Consider the following 17,283-nt stretch of genomic DNA (forward strand, 5'->3'; position numbering starts at 1 on the left):
CGCCCGCACCGGGGCCGTCCCTGCGCGGCACGCCGGGAGCTGTAGTCCGGCCCGCCCCGTCGCTCCCTCCCGCTCCCCTCGGCAGAGCCCGGAGACAGCGGAGACTCGGGGTGAAACTTCATTTATTCCTTAAATAAAACCTCAAGGCGGCTCGGCGTGGGGCACGGCAACACACGAGGGGCGAGAGGGGACACAGCAGGACGGGCAGGGCCGGAGCAGGAACCCCACTTCAGTGACACAGTAACAGGAACCCACCACTTGTACCGGCCCCCCCGGGGGAAGGCACGAACCCCCCGAGCAGCCCAGCCGAACCTGGGTGCATCGGTGAGGAGATGGGGCAAAGCAGAAATCATGAAACCCAAGCCAGTGACACCGGGCCTGGGGACCCCCGAGGACATCGGCACATTGGAGGACTCCAGGGGCTGGCAGGGACACAGAGGATGTGCTAGGAGGGGGTGAAGGCACCGAGGAACGGAAAGGTGCCAGGAGGAGCAAGGGGGCACTGGCCAGAGGGCAGGCAAAGAGGGAAAAGCTGTTCACCCCGTGTCTGGGAGTGAGGAGGAGGCAGAGGAGGCACCAGGGCCCCTCCTGGGTGCCCAGCCTGGCATTAGGCACCACCCCAAGTCAGGGGGGCCAGAGGGGGATGCCAGGGCTGAAGCCCCACCAGCAGCACACGCTGTCCCAGCCCCTCTCTCTCCTTCTCCCTGCACCTGGAGCAGGCTCAGCCCAGGAGAGGAGAGAGGGAGAGGACTGGGAAAGGGAGGGGAGGGAGGGGGGCTGCCTCCAGGCTCAGCACTCTGGTCCCACGTCAAAGGGAAGGCAGGCAAAAGTCTCCAGGGACGAGCCAACCCCTGCAGATCCTGGGAGTGGGGGCAAGGGGAACCCTCTGTGCCTCAGGACACACAACGTGCATCACGGGGTGGGGGGAACAGGAGAGCCCTGGCCAACACGGGGACGGTGAGCAGCTGCCTCCGGCCCTGCCACACACCTGGAGGAGGCTCCCGGTGCTGGAAGGGAGGGCGATGACAGGGGCAGGGCTCGGCCAGAGCTCCTCCCATCCCACTCCTTGCACCATCCACTGTGGGAAGGGACCAGCACAAACAGAACAGCCTCCATCTGTCAGGAAAGGGGTTAGAGCAGCGGACGATTCAGGCACCAGCACTTCCAAGCTGGGATGAGGCAGCCTCTGACAGCTGATGCAGACACACGGGGATCCAATGAAAGTGCAACTCGGACTTCCTCTTCCTCAGAAAGAGCCCACGTGCGAGGAGCAGCTGGAGCCACCGCCCGGCTAAGGGGCACGGAAGGCGTTGGTGGCAGCGCCCGCCGCAGCGTTGGCCGCCGCGGTGCGCACGGCCTGGTTGGAGAAGACCCCTGCAGCAAACTCCTCCTGGGCCTTCTGGAAGCTGGCACCCGTCCGGCGGTACAGGGAGTGGATCTGCAAGAGGGCTGCAGGCTCAGGACCGGGGGCACCAGACCCGTTCCGGGCTCCTGGTGCACCTCTGTCTGCCAAAACCTCCCCCCTAGTTAAGGGGCACTGGGTGTGGTGACCCTCAGCTGTGATCCAAACTCACCTTTTTCAGCATAATGATGCCCAACACAGCCACAGCTGTGAAGAACAAGGACACCATCATCATCATCACAGCTACGGCTGTGTTCTTCCGCAGCGCTATCAAACTCAGTATCCAGCCACTGCAAAACAGTGAGGAGAGGCTGAGGGAGCTGGGGGTGTTGAGGCTGGAGGAGGCTCAGGGGAGACCTCATCACTCTCTCCAACTCCCTGAAAGGAGGTTGGAGCCGGGGGGGGTTGGGCTCTTTTCCCAGGCAACTCTCAGCAAGACAAGAGGGCAGGGTCTCAAGTTGTGCCAGGGGAGGTTTAGGTTGGAGATGAGAAAGAATTTCTTTCTGGAGAGGGTGATCAGGCATTGGAATGGGCTGCCCAGGGAAGTAGTGGATTCTCCGTGTCTGGAGATGTTTAACAAGAGCCTGGATGTGGCACTGAGTGGGCTGGGAACCACGAGGGGAGTGGATCAAGGGTTGGAGCTGATGATCTCTGAGGTCCCTTCCAACCCAGCCCATTCTATGAACAGGAGGTGTTTGCCCCCAGTTTCCCTCTCTCCCATCCCCTCCCCTCTCTTTTTCCAGGGTCAAGGGCTCCCCCAGCACCCACCTGAATCCCCAGTTTGGGATGCCAATGGCCTGCAGCACGTACATCACGTTCTGAGCAAAGAAGACGAAGAAGAAGACAAAGAAGTTGAAGGAACTGTCGCTCCTGGGTGAGAGAGAGAGAGAAAGAGAAGGTTTAGGCCACAGAAACAACTCTCAAATCTTCCTGGCAGGAAGGGATGCAAAGAGGACAGGCAGCCCCCAGAGATGCAGCTGCTGGTGAAGGGACTTAAAAGGCTCTCCAGCAATAAGCTCCACAGGAAAACACTCCTCAGAAAAACCTCATCCATCTTGCTCAGTGTGGAATCACCCAGGTCCAAAGGCCACAGAAGGAGCTGGGACACCATCAGGGCTGCAGCTGGGGTGAGGGCTTGGTCGTACCACGCAGCCCAGACTCCTCAGCAGCCCTGCAGGCACCCCCTGTGTTGCTGTGCTGGCCTGGCAGCTGTGGCAGATACACACCTGAAAGCTTTGTACATCGGCCTGTACCAGCAGACAAAGGAGCAGGGGGTGTAGAGGAGAGCCCAGAGGATGGAGAGGCCGAACCCAGAACCAGATGAGGGGTCCACACAGAACCAGGCCAGCGAGGACAAGAAGTTCAGGAAGAGAGCAATGGTGCTGGCTGGGGGAGAGGACGTTGGTCAGGCAACCAGAGCAGAGCTCCCACCACCACCACCACCACCCCCTTCTCCACATCAGGGGCTGAAACCCCCAGACCTGGGCACAACATTAATTGTTGTTAATTGCAACTTCTCCCCAGCAGCAGCAGGGATCACTCCCAGGCAGGGCAGGACACTCGCTCCTCCACCTCCTCCCAGAACCTGCCCGGGGACTCACCCATCCAGAGGTAATACATGGTGGACACGGTCTTCTGGAAGTCGGCAGGGATCTCCACGGGGATGTCCTGGTAGAAACACGGCTTCACCGGGCAGAAGGACGGCAACGGGGGCCAATTGTTCAGCCTCGCTGCGGAGGGAAGGAGGCGAGAAGAGAGAAGAGGTGGTGCCCGGGGCAGCGGGACCGGGGGAACGGCTGCCCCCGGCCCTCCCCCGCCTCACAGCCCCCACTCACTCGCGGCGCCGCCGAGAGCCGCGTTCTGCAGCTCCCGCTCCCGCCGGTCCAGCTCCTCCGCCTTCCGGTTCAGCTCCTCCTGACGCTTCAGCAGCTCCGCCGTGGCGGCCGCCGCCGAGGCCTGCGAGGGGAGAGCAGGCCCTGGGGCTCCCGCCTCGGGCCCGGCCCATCCCACGGCGGCCCCACGGCTGCCTCCCCGTCCCGGTACCTGCGTGCCATAGGAGCCGTAGTTGCGGGGCTCGGTGGGGCTGGCTTTCCGCGGAGGCTGCGGGGGGGCCCCGCCGGCTACGGGCAGGGGCGGCGGGGCCGCTGACGGGGCCTGGTACGGAGGCGGCGGCTGCAGGGTGAAAAGGGGGAGGTGAGAAGCCGCTCGCCGCGGGGTCCCGTTCACCGGGGGTCCCGCCGCCTCACCGCTCCGCTCTCGAAGGGGTTGTAGGCGTCGAGCACCGCGCTCTCGGGACCGGGCCGGGGCTGCAGCGTCGCGGGGTCCTGCAAGAGACGCAGCCGAGGTGAGGTGAGGCGGGGCCGCCCCCCGCAGCCGCCGCCCTGCCCGGGGGAGGACGCACCTGGAAGGGGTTGTCCGGGAGCACGGCGGGGCCGCCACGCTGGGCCATGGCGGGACCGGGAGCTGCGGGAGCACCGGAGCCGCCGCCGCCGCCTCGCCCCGCCCCTCGCCGCCGATTGGTTGCGGCGCCGTGACGTCACTGGCCCCGCCCGCGGCGCGGAGAGCCTCGCTGCAGGGGGCGTCTGCGCAGGCGTGGGGCAGGGCGGGGCTGAGCACGTGACGTGGCCACATGGGCGGGGGTCACGTGGAGGCCCCAAATCTGGGGTTTTTATCAAGTTTTTTTTTATCAAGTTTTTTAATGATCTTTTTTTTTTTTTTTTAAGTCCCAGAAAGAGCCCAGGTTTTATTCGGTCAATCACGCAGCCTCCTCCAAGGCCTTGCTGCCCATTCCCTGACACCCCCCCCTACGGGAGGTGAAGCTCCCAGCCTGAGCTTTTGGGGTGAGAATGGTAAATTTAAGGTCACGCAGATGACGTCATGTCACCCCTCTGCAGAGTGTCCACCCCCCCCCTCCACTCACCTCACCTGAAACCAGGTTTTGCCTTCATCTCTCTGCCTTTCAGCAGCCTGCCAGCCAGATGGTGCCACAGCCCAGTGAGAAACTCCCGTGGAGCAGCCTGTGTGTGTGGGGGGTGTCACTGTCACCCCCCCACAGGGATCCTCCAGAAATCCCCAGGGAAAAGCCCCAGCCTGGCTGCAGAGCTGCCAAGAGCCAAAAAGAAGGCACAGGCAGAGCCCAGGGGCTGGCTGCTGAGTGGGGGGCACTGGACACCCCCTTCCCCACAGCCATCACCAGGGACCAGTGCTCCACCTTACCCGGGGAGCCAGAGGTTTTTCTAGGACACAGAATCATAGAATTGGCTGGGTTGGAAGGGACCTCAGAGATCATCAGCTCCAACCCTTGATCCACTCCCCCCGTGGTTCCCAGCCCATGGCACTCAGTGCCACATCCAGGCTCTTGTTAAACATCTCCAGACACGGAGAATCCACTCCTTCCCTGGGCAGCCCATTCCAATGCTTGAAATATCCCTGGAGATATTTAAAAAGAGCCTGGATGTGGCACTGAGTGGGCTGGGAACCACGGGGGGAGTGGATCAAGGGTTGGACTTGATGATCTCTGAGGTCCCTTCCAACCCAGCCCATTCTGGGATTCTATGAACTGGGCTGGTGAAGGGATCCAGCAGAGATCCTATGAGGAGAGGCTGAGGGAGCTGGGGGTGTTGAGGCTGGAGGAGGCTTAGGGGAGACCTCATCACTCTCTACAACTCCCTGAAAGGAGGCTGGAGCCAAGGGGGGGTTGGGCTCTTTTCCCAGGCAACTCTCAGCAAGACATCTCCAGACACGGAGAATCCACCCCTTCCCTGGGCAGCCCATTCCAATGCCTGATCACCCTCTCCAGAAAGAAATTCTTTCTCATCTCCATCCTAAACCTCCCCTGGCACAACTTGAGACCCTTTGTGCCCTCTTGTCTTGCTGAGAGTTGCCTGGGAAAAGAGCCCAACCCCCCCCTGGCTCCAACCTCCTTTCAGGGAGTTGGAGAGAGTGATGAGGTCTCCCCTGAGCCTCCTCTTCTCCAGCCTCAACACCCCCAGCTCCCTCAGCCCTTCCTCACAGAATCTGTGCTCCAGTCCTACCTTTTCCCTTTTCCAATCCACCCTCTCCCTTTTCCTGTACCCCACCTCAGGTGCTGACCTCAAGGAGATGACAGAAGTGTTTTGGTGGCCCCCACCCCAAAATCTGCAGGGTCCAAACTTCAAGAGCAGCTCAGGCACAGGGGGAGAGCACTGCAGGACAGACCTGGCTTCTCTGCAGACATTTCTACCTCACCAAGCAGCTTTTTCCCTCCAACTCTGTGCATTCCCTCCCCTCTGCAGCACAGCATCACTGCACCATCATGAGCACGACTGCCCCAAGCCCAGATCCAGGCTGGTTTATTCACTTCATATTTATTTTTCACAAAGACTGTACAAAATTCTTATAAAACTCTGGTGTGGGGATGGGCTATGACATTGATCCAAAAAAATAATTCCCATGCAGTCCCACCAGTTTCATAACTTACAAGGAAACAGAGAAAGCTACGGAGAGCTGCGAGTCCTGGAGTTATTTACACCAAGGAGGAGGAGAGCAGGAGAGGAGACAAAGCAAGAGCAGAGGTTATGTACAGCACAGACACACAGAACCCCTCACCTCTTGGTAACAACAGCAGCAACAGCAGGAGGTGAGGCCTGTGGTGCTCAGAGGCTGATATAGAATATGGGCTATTTACAGTATCTCACATATTAACAGCTTTACAAACATGTTGGAAAGGGGGGGAGGAGGTGGGAATCCTTATGTATAAAAAAAAAAAAAAAAGAAAAAAACCAAAAACAAAACAAAACAAAAAAAGCACCAAGTGTCTGAATAGAAATCGCACGGGGCCTCCACGGGGGCTAGAATGATCTGAGGGCAGGCTGGCACCTGTGGGGTCACCGGCTGATGTCCCTGCTAGAGTCCCACATTTTTGTGCTGGGCTCCATCTCCAAGATGTCAAAGAAGGGGTGCTTGAGGGCTTCGGGCAGGGTGAGGCGTTTGGAGGGCTCATACTCCAGCATGCCCTCAATGAGGTCGAAGAGGCGGTGGTGATCCTCAGCCTCTGAGGTCAGGTATCTCTGAGGAGACAGAGAGGAGGGGTCACAGCCCAGCACACCCCCTCCCATCACAGCTGATCCCCTGGGCTGGTTTGTTCAGCTCATCCTAGACCTGAACTCTGGGCTGCTTTACTAAATATGGGACTGCTGAGTTTTTACCCAACCCCCATCTTTCCCAGGCACTTCCTGAGGTCTCCGTGCCCTCCTTCCTCCTCCTCCTCCTCCTCCTCCACTTCAGATTAAGCTCAGGTTGATGAAGTCTTCCCAGTCTGCCTGGGACAGCCAGGGCTCCTTCGGGGAGACACTGGTCTGCCCATTGTGGTGGCCCCACCTTGCCCACAGGAGCAATCTTCACAACTGGGGCAGGCACTATAAGACTCTGCAATGAGAAAAGGATAAAGCACCCGGGTGGCTCCTGCCCACCCCACCTTACCCGCAGTGGTTTGCAGTTTTCCCTAACATAACGACCAGCAGAAGTGTTCTCATCCCAGTCCAGGCGGCCATGGTAGAAATATTTCTGCTTCCTGTCAGAGCAAGAGGTGGCAATAGGTTAAACCCAAGCACCAAATGTCTTCCAGCAACAGCAACGTGCCAGCCCTGGCAGCACAAGCTGCTCAGGACACAGCAGCAGCAGCACTGACAGCACTGGCTCAGCAGGCAGCTTCAAAGCTTGGGCTCTCAGAGAGAAAGCTGCTACACATAAAGCAGGAGGGAGCTGGAAAGTTTGTGGTGCTCAGGGGTCACACATAAAGCAAGAGAGAGCTGCAAGTCTGGGATGCTCAGGGGTCACACATAAAGCAAGAGAGAGCTGGAAAGCCCCTGGTGCTCAGGGGTCACACATAAAACAAGAGAAAGCTTCAAGTCTGGGGTGCTCAGGGGTCACACATAAAGCAAGAGAGAGCTTCAAGCCTGGGGTGCTCAGGGGTCACATAAAGCAGAAGAAATATGGAAAGCCTCTAGTGCTCAGGGGTCACACATAAAGCAGGAGAAAGATGGAAAGCCTGTGGTGCTCAGGGGTCACATAAAGCAGGAGAGTGCTGGAAAGCCCCTGGTGCTCAGGGGTCACACATAAAGGAGGAGAGAGCTTCAAGCCTGGGGTGCTCAGGGGTCCCTTCTCACCTCGTCTTCCGGATCATCCGAGAAGGAATTGGCCCCAAGATCCTTTCCATCATGGCCAGATGCTCCCTGTTGTCATGTGTCTGAGAGAGGGAAACATAAAGGGAGGGCAGGGAAGAGATGCCAGTTGTTCTACCTCCAGCCCCAGGTATTACCCAGGTCAGACCCCCTTGCTGGGCAACACCTTGGTCATCTCTACAGGACTGTGGTGCTGGAGGGAACACAGAGGCTCCTGGCTGCACTGGGGAACAGCCAACATCCTCTTTTGTACAGTTCTCACCTGAAACAGGGTGAAACCCACATAATACTCAAAGATGATGCAGCCAATGCTCCACACATCACAGGGTTGGCTCCAGCCAAGCTCTAAAAAAGAATGGTTTTCATTTCAAAGATTCAGCTATGGGCTAAGATTCCAAATCCATCTCCCTTTTAAAAGCAAACAAATCTGGAAAAGCAATTCCCATTCCAGCTACAACAGTGGCAATATTAATTCCCATATTGCCACAAGAGTGGCAACAGAATGCCCAGCTGGTAGCAAAGCCAAAACACTGCCTTGGAAGTTGGTGACCCTCCCAGAAAAAAAAAAGAGTTCAGCACTTTAAATAAAGCCCTCTTCATCTCTCAGGCTAAACCCATGACAGCTACTGAATGATGTGAAGGCAAAATGCTCCTTAATCCACCAGGTAGCACCCAGTGCCTTTGAGGTGGACACCTTCCCCTGCAGAAGGACCAAGAGGTACCCACCCAGTATGACCTCTGGGGCCCGGTAATGCCTGGTGGAGACAATGGTGCTGTGGTGCTCATGATCAAACGTGGCACTGCCGAAGTCCACCACCCTGATGGCTGTGCTCTTCACACTCCTCTCATCCCGTTTCTTCATGAGGGAGAAGAGTGTCAGTTACTCCAGGATTTTGGGATGCAGCCTTTAGCCCCTTCCTCACACAGCTGAGGCTTTGCCACGGGAAGGGAGGGTCTCTGAGGGCACCTTAGTGCTGGCACAGCCCCCAGAGAAACTCTCAGGGAGTAAACTTGTGGTGCCTCTGGTTTACTTATAGACTACAGGGTGTTCATGCAGGCCCTGAACAAGAGCATGAACACTGTTGGTCAACCCTGCATCTCCTGGGGTCACATTCCAGCTTCTCCCACCCTCTGATAAGGTCAGGGACACCAAGAACCCAACCTCTGAAACACAAGGCAGCTCCATTACCTTTTCCAGATTATAGGAGAGTTCGTAGTCAGAGTTGACAAAGAGGATGTTCTCTGGCTTGAGGTCAGTGTGAGTGAGTTTGTTGTCATGCAGAACTGAGGAAGCAAACAGAGCTGGGGTGAGGGAACAGAAGCAAAGCTTTGCCCACCCAAAGAGCCAACATCATTAATTCAGTTTTCTCCTAGTGCCCACATTTAGAGCTGGGTGTGAACAGCCTGGCTAGCCCAGGCCCAGATGCTTCATCAGAAACACAAAGATTTATCACATTCAGCACCAAAATGTGTGTGTGAAGGCGGATGCTGAAGTGCCCTGAGCTACCACCAGCCCACATGCATCAGAAAACACTGCAGTCAGGCCAACAGAAAGGATTCACTCTAAGCACACATTCACTGCTGGAGACAACCAGTCTCAGATTGGCACAACAGCAAAATTTGCTACTTTGGGAACTTCAGAGCCCTCCAGGTGAGTCAAGGACTAGGACAGAGAAGAGCAGTCAACACTTACACTTCACAGCCTGGCACACCTGGTAGGCCATGTGCCGAACCTGGTGGATGGGGTAAGGCAGGTAGTTGTTGTCCTTCAGGAAATCAAAGGTGCTGAGCCCCAGCAGTTCGAAGGAGATGCACATGTGGCCATGGTAGTCAAACCAGTCAAACATCCTGACACAAAGACTGAGAGAAAAACCCCAGTTCGGGACAGATCTGCACACAACCACTCAGCACCCTCCTTTCCTTGCTCTGCCTGCATCCCACAGCGAGCCAACCAAAACCCTACAGCTGAATTCAGTCACAACAACAATCACCTCTCATCCCATCCCTGCAGCTGTGCTAAGGGGATGCTTGTCCTACTTTTAACACTGAGAGCACACTCACTTTGTGGTCTCGGGATCCTTCTCATTGATTTTCTCCAGCACATTGATTTCCAGCCGTGCAGCCTCTTTGTATTTCTCGACGTTTTTAATGATTTTGAGAGCAACACGTGCACCACCCCTGGGGAGGAAAGGCAAGAAAGCACAAGATCACCCCTGAGCTGGGGCAGAGAGCCCGTGCCCTGCAAAAAGGACTTCCTGATCCAGCCTCATCCTTTTGAGTTCACAGCACAGCCTTTCTCAAGCCAGAAGGTGGCTGTTTAATTAAGAGGTGTCAGCCACAGCAGTGCCTTTGCCCTCCCTACGAACAGTCCTGAGGCTCCCAACAACCCCTCTTTGACACAGGTGACCCAAGGGGGGGAGCAAACACCTCAACCAGCAGAGTTGGAAACCAAGAGACTCATTTTCCCCCCCCAGGCTCCCACGTTAAGCACGGGCCTTTTTTTATAAAAAAACCTTCTGGTCCTTTGAAACCTTTGAAAGACCTCCTGGTCTTTCTTTTTCCCCTCCCTCACCCACCTCCCTCTCCCTGCCCCAAGAGCAGCCCCAAGGGAGGGGCAAACACCTCAACCAGCAGAGTTGGAAACCAAGAGACTCATTTTCCCCCCCCAGGCTCCCATGTTAAGCACAGGAGGCTCTGTTATCAGCCTTTTTTTATAAAAAAAACTTCTGGTCCTTTGAAACCTTTGAAAGACCTCCTGGTCTTTCTTTTCCCCCCTCTCTCACCCTCACCCACTTCCCTCCCTGCCCCAGGAGCAGCCGTACCTCCGGTGATCGATGCACTGCACCACTCTGCCGAAGGTGCCTTCCCCTAAAGTGCTGATAATCTCATCTGGGAGGGAGAAGAAGAGAGGAAAAGTGATGAGAGGCTGAGCAGGACCTGGATGCTGCGCGTACACGAGGCAGAGGAGGATGCATTGCAACACCTAACCTGCACACAGCTTGAGAGACCGGAGCAGCGGAAGGCTGACACCGGCTGCACGAGGCAACAGCCCTAAAAACCCTGATGCTCGAGTAACAATACAAAATATATATAAAAAAAAACAACGTAGCTTTTAACAAAAGGGGAAGGCAAAGGAGAGGGTTTCTCTTTAATAAACAATGAAAATAAAAAGGAAAAAACAGAAAAGATTTTAAGACAGATCTGCGACTGCGATGGGAGCTTAACTAGAGAGCTAAATTATGTTACGATTTGGCTGTACATCTTTCTTGTAGCCAGTCGCCGACGCGATAGATCAGATGCCCCTCGTCGTCGTCCTCCACACTCTTGGCCCTTCTGCTGCTCTGTCGACTCCGCTGCTGGCCCAGGCAGACAGGGAATTCATCATTCACCAATCAGATTTTCAACCCAGCGCAGCAGCCAGCGTCACGCATTGGTTGGTTTTGGAAATTCACATGGTTGATTTGAGGAGGGGTTGCAGGAGGAGATTCCCAGCCAATTCATACGGCACAGAGGAATATATAACGATAGGGATATTGCAAGGGAACATGTCAAGATAACAACACACTAGCTCAGAAAAGAAAAAAAACCAAAAAAACAGTTTGCTTTTCGTTGTAGGCAAAAAAAAAAAAAAAAAAAATTAAAAAAAGGTTAAAAAAAAGAGATTAAAAAAAGAAAAAAAAAAAAAAAAAAAAAGAAGAAGAACCTACAAACAGCCCCACCCGAACCAGTGTGAGAGCAGAGAGGGTCAGAACAAGGGCTAAAGGAGGGGCCAGCTGCTCTGGCTCCTAAGGGGGCTTGGAGAGGAATGGCAATGGCCTTCAGGTCCTGGATAGAGCCATGAGAGCACGGGACAGCACAGCTCTGCCACCCGGCACTCAGTGGCTGCAAGGAGAGGCTCTTGGCAGCCCCACGGCAGCCACTGAGCAAAGGCAGCAGAAGGTGGGTGCTGGGAAGTCCTGCAGAAGCCAAGGGCCAGGCTGGGACACTCCCCATCCCCTTCCAACACCGCCCAACGTAGCTTCCCCCAGCCCCAACACTCAGGAAAAGATGAATTTCAGAGATTTCAGAAGCAACTCTCAGCACAATGAGCCATCCAAAACCTGAGAGAATTTACGAGTGAATGCCTGGGGGAAGACCTGACACATTCTTCCTAGACCCTCCCTCAAAGAAGCTGACCCTGGAAGGACTAACTTCCAGAAAAGAAGCAGAGACCCATCAAGGGACAGCCTGGGATGAGGCAGATAAAGAGATTTATGCCAGAGAAGAGAAAATTCCTGCCTTCAGCTCTTCAGCTAAGTATCCCCACACCTGAGAGGAACCGGCCAGCAGACTTGGGACCCGAATCCAGCCCACACTCCCATCCCTGGACACAGGACCAGAACAGACCAGACAACACTGAGAGCTCCACACACAGAGCAGAGAATGTCTCTGAGGTCTGACAGAAGTGGAAGGTGAACAGCAGAACAGACAAGAAGAGAAAGCCTGGGACACTGCTGGAAAGAGCTTGTGATGGTTGCTGCCTCCACCTGAATTGAGTGGTCTACGAGCTCTGCTCCTTTGTGTGACATTCCACATCAGCTGGGCACCCCCGGAAGGATCCTGCTCTGATGCAGGACTTAACCCTCAGAGTCAGGGGGGCTTCCTGCCACAGAACCCAGGCCCAAACCAGGGACCACGGGGTCCCTGTCGCAGGCAGGCCCAGCTCTCTGGGACTGGGATCAGCTGAACCTTTGCTGTACAGCTCTCACACAACAAACTGCTGGGCTGGGGTTCCTAGACAGCTCTTGAAGAGCATCTCCAATGGCAGTGCAGGGAGAAAGGACTGCAGCACCCCTGGGGGACACGCCAGCCCACGTGGGCTCAGGCTCCCATCCTGAGCAGGGAGCACTAAAAGAGGGGTGTTGTGGGTCCCCCGTGCCCGGCCACTGCCGAGTTGTGCCAGGATGGCAGCCGGGAACCCGCGTCCAAGACTTTCTTACTCATTTCTCAAGCCGAGTCCAAGAGAGCATTAGAGAAAAGGGAGTTTCCTACTTACCCAGCTCGCCACCTGGGAGAGAGAAAGGTTACAGGGGAGGCCCAGCACAGGAGGATACTCACCGATGAGGAGCGACTAAAGGACCTGCTGCGGCGCCGCCTCCGCCTGTGCTTACGCCGGCTGCTTTTGCAGCTCCGGTAGCTGCCCTCGCGGTCCCGGGAGCGCCGGTACTCGTAGGAATGCCGGTACTCGGGTTCGTAGTAGGCTTCCCCCCGCTCGCGGCTGTAGTCGTTGCGCCTGTAGCTGTCACAGTAACGCCGGTCGTAGGCCCTCCTGTCTGCTGAGTGGTCGTCGTAGCTAGGGAGGGGAAGGAAGGGAGGAGAGGGGATTCGGGGGTTTAATTCAGTTCAGAGAATCACAGAATGGGCTGGGTTGGAAGGGACCTCAGAGCTCATCAGCTCCAACCCTTGATCCACTCCCCCCGTGGTTCCCAGCCCACTCAGTGCCACATCCAGGCTCTTTGGAAATATCTCCAGACACGGAGAATCCACTACTTCCCTGGGCAGCCCATTCCAATGCCTGATCACCCTCTCCAGAAAGAAATTCTTTCTCATCTCCAACCTAAACCTCCCCTGGCACAACTTGAGACCCTTTGTGCCCTCTTGTCTTGCTGAGAGTTGCCTGGGAAAAGAGCCCAACCCCCCCCCTGGCTCCAACCTCCTTTCAGGGAGTTGCAGAGAGTGATGAGGTCTCCCCTGAGCCTCCTCTTCTCCAGCCTCAACACCCCCAGCTCCCTCAGCCCTTCCTCACAGCAATTCTGCTGGATCCCTTCACAGTCTCCTTGCTCTTCTCTGGACCTGCTCCAGCACCTCAATCTCCTTCCTGAGCTGAGGAGCCCAGAACTGGACACAGGACTCAAGCTGTGGCCTCCCCAGAGCTGAGCACAGTGGCAAGGGCAGAGGTTATCACAGTGTTCCAGTACTTAAAGGGGGGTTACAAAGATGGAGGCTCCCTGTTTACAAGGAGTCACATGGATAAGACAAAGGGAAATGGGTACAAGTTGTTGCTCCTAGGGAGATTCCAATTGGACACACAAGAAGAAAATTGGAGATTCCAACTGGAGGAAAATTTTTCACTCTGAGGACAGTCAGACAATGGAATGGTCTCCCAGGGGAAGTGGTAGATTCCTCCCCTTTGGAAAGTTGGAAGTCTCAGCTTGTCGGGGCGCTGAGACATTAGAATGGACTGCACAGGGAAGTGGTGGAGTCACCATCCCTGGATGTGTTTAAGGAGAGACTGGTTGTGGCACTTAGTGCCACAGTCTAGCTGATGTGGTGGTGTTAGGTCATAGGCTCAACTTGATGATCTCAGAGGTCTGCAGCCTCAATGATTCTGTGACACACCACACAAACAATCAGATCAGAAGGGTCAGATCCCACAATCCTTGAGGCCCCTTCCAACCTCAGGGGGATTCTACGGATTACAAACTCCCCAGGAAGCTACAGCACGGGGCACAGGGGAGAAGAACACAGCTCAGCCAGCCTGACCACCGGGACCAAACCCCTGTGGGCTCCATGTCCCCTCAGCCTCACCTCCTGGACCTCACGTGGTAACTGTCCTCCCGCCGGTGCCGCCGGTCCCGCTCGCTGCTGCTCGACCGTGACCGCGTCCGCCGCCTCTTGTGCTTGCGGCTCCGGTAGCGCTCGTGGTAGCTGCCCCGGCTGCTGCGCTCCGACGAGCGGTACCTTCTCGAGTGAGGCATCTGCAGGGACAACACAAACAGTGGTGGTGACTTCAAGAGGGAGAGAAAACACAGTGCAGGGCCTGAGGGTTTTATAGCTGACACGCGAGTGAACGCGAGCCAGCCCAGGGCGGGCTGAGAGAGAAAATGGCGTCCTGGGTTGTGACAGGAATAATGTGAAGTGGAAGGAGGGAGGTGGTTGTGCCCCTGTACTCAGCACTGGAGGACACACCTTGGGTATGGTGTCCAGTTCTGGGCACCTCAGTATAAGAGAGGTATCAAGGTCAAGCACAGATCCTGTGAGGAGAGGCTGAGGGAGCTGGGGGTGTTGAGGCTAGAGAAGAGGAGGCTCAGGGGAGACCTCATCACTCTCTGCAACTCCCTGAAAGGAGGTTGGAGCCAGGGGGGGGTTGGGCTCTTTTCCCAGGCAACTCTCAGCAAGACAAGAGGGCAGGGTCTCAAGTTGTGCCAGGGGAGGTTTAGGTTGGAGATGAGAAAGAATTTCTTTCTGGAGAGGGTGATCAGGCATTGGAATGGGCTGCCCAGGGAAGGAGTGGATTCTCCGTGTCTGGAGATATTTCCAAAGAGCCTGGATGTGGCACTGAGTGGGCTGGGAACCACGGGGGGAGTGGATCAAGGGTTGGACTCGATGATCTCTGAGGTCCCTTCCAACCCAGGCAATTCTATGATTCTATAAGGTGCTGGAGCAAGTGGTAACAAAGCTGGTGAAGGGTCTGGAGAATAAATCTTATGAAAAACAACTGAAGGAGCTGGGAGTGTTTAGCTTGAGGAGGCTGAAGGGAGACCTCACCACTCTAAGTACCTGAAAGGACACAGAGAGGTTGGTGCTGGTCTCTTCTCACAGATAATTAGCACCAGAACAAGAGGGAATGGCTTCCAGCTGCACCAGGGTAGGTTTAGACTGGATATTAGGAAAAAAAAAATTCAAAGAGTGGTCAGACCCTGGAATAGGCTGCCCAGGGAGGTGGTTGAGTCACCATCCCTGGATGTGTTTTGGGGTCAGTTTGATGTGGTTTTGGGGGATAAGGTTTAGGGCAGAACTTTGCAAAGTAGGGATGATGACTGGACTCACAGTTCTTTTTTCCCAGGTTCTTCTCCAACCTGAAAGAATCTGTGATTCTATGGTCACTGGCCAAGGAGCTGCAAGGGCACAGGGTGGGGAGGTGGTCAGCACACAGCTGGGTGCACACAGGGGATTTGGGAGGGGATGAGATGGGAAATCCCAGAACCTCATACAAGAAAGGATGGGATCACCCACACAGGCTCTGGTTCTACTTTCCAGGTTATCTTCCCCCTTCAGCCCCCCTCCTCTACAGGCTACAGCATTTGGTGGCCCTGTCCAGAGGAGGGAGGTTGGAATTAGATGATCTTTAAAGTCCTTTTCAACTCAAATCATTTTATGATTCTATGATTCGGACTTCTGGGGCCTACAGCTTCTCTTTAAAATACTGTGCTCCCCAAGAAGCAGTGAGGCAGCACCAAGAAAAACTGTGAGAAGGTAAAATAAAGCTCAGGTTATCTCCAGTGCTTGGCCTAGAGTCCCCCTGCACTGGAGACAGCGAGCTGGGCAGCTCCTGAGCAGATGTCTCTGGTTTACTGCCAAGAAAGTGACACCTTCGATTCCCTCTGTGAGCAGGAAGAGCCCTGGGGCATCCCGGGAGCAAAAATCCACCTGCAGAGGCACGTACAAAGCCTGGCAGACCCTGTCTCTGGGGGAAGGAGAGCTCACCTCCACTGCTCTGGCAGGACACGAGTATGAGGAGCAAAGAAGAAACCCCCTCGGTAAGATGGTCGCCAGGTGACTCCCCAACCAAGCACCAATTCTTCAGATCTTGCTCTCACAGCCAGACCTCAGACATTCCCTGCACCCATTTCTGTGCTGAAGCAACAAGCAGCAAAACCTGCCCCATCTCCAGAGGAGCTCCCTCTACCCACAGCCTCATGCTATGGGGGGTCTTTCCTCCCCAAAAAAAAGGTTCACACACGCTCCCGGTGCACACCGACACCCGAGGCAGAGATACCCAGGGAGAAACACCGACCCCGGGGATGGGGCTACCCAAGGCACCGTTCAGCACGGTTACACCGGAGCAAGGTTCAGCCTCCAGCACAGGGCCGGGCTCTGCGGGGCTTCGCTCGGTGTCCCCAGCTCGGCTCCTCTGACAGCGCCCGGGGCGGGCACCGAGCGCCGCTTCCACTCTGTAATTAACTGGGGCGACGCTGGCGGCACGCCCGGGCCGGGCACCCCCCACTCGAGCCGGAGCAGCACAGGGGCGTTCCACGGCAGCTCTGTAACCGGTTTGGGGACGATGATGGCGGCCGCCGAGACGGGGCCTCACCGCGCACCAAAAGCGGAAGCACCGGGGCCCGGCCTCGAAGCGGGGCAACGGGAGACCGGGGCCGAAGGAAGGGGCGGCGGGAGGGGGAACCGCCCGCCCCGGTGCCACAGAGCCCGGCCGAGGCCTCCGAGGGCCATCCGGCCCCGTCAGCGTTCTCCCGGAACCGCCCCGGCCGCCGCGATGCGACGCCGCCCCGTCAGGAGCCGCCGTCCCCGGTCTGCCCCGGGCCGCCTCCGGCAGTCACGGAGGCCGCGGCCTACCGCCGCCCCACCCCGCCCCGCCGCGCCCCGCGCCGCACCGTCCTCGCAGCCAGCCCGGTGCGCTTGTCCCACAGGAAATCCGTGATGGCGGCCGTGGGTCCCCGGGAACCCCGGGCCCCGCTCCAGCTGCTCGGGCTCCGCCGCTCGCTGCCGCCGCCGCGCCCGCCGCGCCGCCGATCCGGGTCCCTGCCAGGCCGCGCGCAGCTCCGCACGGGGCCGCGCACGCACTCGCTACGCACCCGCGCACGCACGCGCTGCGTCACACGGAACCGCGCGAGCCCCGCCCTGCTGGCGGCGGCAGAACCGGGGGCGGTACCGGGGGCGGTGCCGGTTTGGGGGGCGGGGCTGAGGCGGGGGCGGTGCCGAGGGGCGGTGCCGGGGGCGGTA

At 56.9% G+C, this 17,283-nt stretch overlaps 2 protein-coding genes across 6 annotated transcripts; both read right to left on the reverse strand.

Annotated features, from left to right (window-relative positions):
- Window positions 1-107: 107 nt before the first annotated feature.
- SCAMP3 (secretory carrier membrane protein 3) lies at window positions 108-3,919 on the reverse strand. Of its 3 annotated transcripts, XM_030465200.1 has the most exons (10): window positions 3,804-3,894; window positions 3,649-3,726; window positions 3,558-3,574; window positions 3,446-3,515; window positions 3,238-3,358; window positions 3,004-3,132; window positions 2,629-2,788; window positions 2,171-2,272; window positions 1,575-1,609; window positions 108-1,438 (listed from the first exon to the last, which is right to left on the reverse strand). In XM_030465200.1, the coding sequence occupies exons 1-10, from the start codon at window positions 3,849-3,851 to the stop codon at window positions 1,149-1,151; spliced, it is 1,050 nt and encodes a 349-aa protein (XP_030321060.1). In that variant the 5' UTR covers window positions 3,852-3,894; the 3' UTR covers window positions 108-1,148. The 3 variants fall into 3 exon arrangements, with proteins under 3 accessions (XP_030321060.1, XP_030321062.1, XP_030321059.1); XM_030465202.1 differs by having other exon boundaries at window positions 1,575-1,692; window positions 3,446-3,574; window positions 3,804-3,919; XM_030465199.1 differs by having other exon boundaries at window positions 3,446-3,574.
- Window positions 3,920-5,729: 1,810 nt separating this feature from the next.
- Window positions 5,730-17,143, reverse strand: CLK2 (CDC like kinase 2). 3 transcript variants are annotated; one of them, XM_030465197.1, is made up of 13 exons: window positions 16,935-17,143; window positions 14,131-14,300; window positions 12,661-12,895; window positions 10,823-10,916; window positions 10,386-10,452; window positions 9,625-9,741; window positions 9,257-9,423; window positions 8,753-8,847; window positions 8,290-8,419; window positions 7,826-7,908; window positions 7,549-7,628; window positions 6,863-6,953; window positions 5,730-6,450 (listed from the first exon to the last, which is right to left on the reverse strand). In XM_030465197.1, exons 2-13 carry the CDS (start codon window positions 14,298-14,300, stop codon window positions 6,268-6,270), a joined length of 1,512 nt encoding a protein of 503 aa, XP_030321057.1. In that variant the 5' UTR covers window positions 16,935-17,143; the 3' UTR covers window positions 5,730-6,267. The 3 variants fall into 3 exon arrangements, with proteins under 3 accessions (XP_030321057.1, XP_030321056.1, XP_030321058.1); XM_030465196.1 differs by having other exon boundaries at window positions 10,823-10,919; XM_030465198.1 differs by lacking the exon at window positions 10,823-10,916 and having other exon boundaries at window positions 16,935-17,098.
- Window positions 17,144-17,283: the final 140 nt, after the last annotated feature.

This window comes from Calypte anna, chromosome 25, assembly GCF_003957555.1.
Source record: "Calypte anna isolate BGI_N300 chromosome 25, bCalAnn1_v1.p, whole genome shotgun sequence".
Lineage (NCBI taxonomy): Eukaryota > Metazoa > Chordata > Aves > Apodiformes > Trochilidae > Calypte > Calypte anna.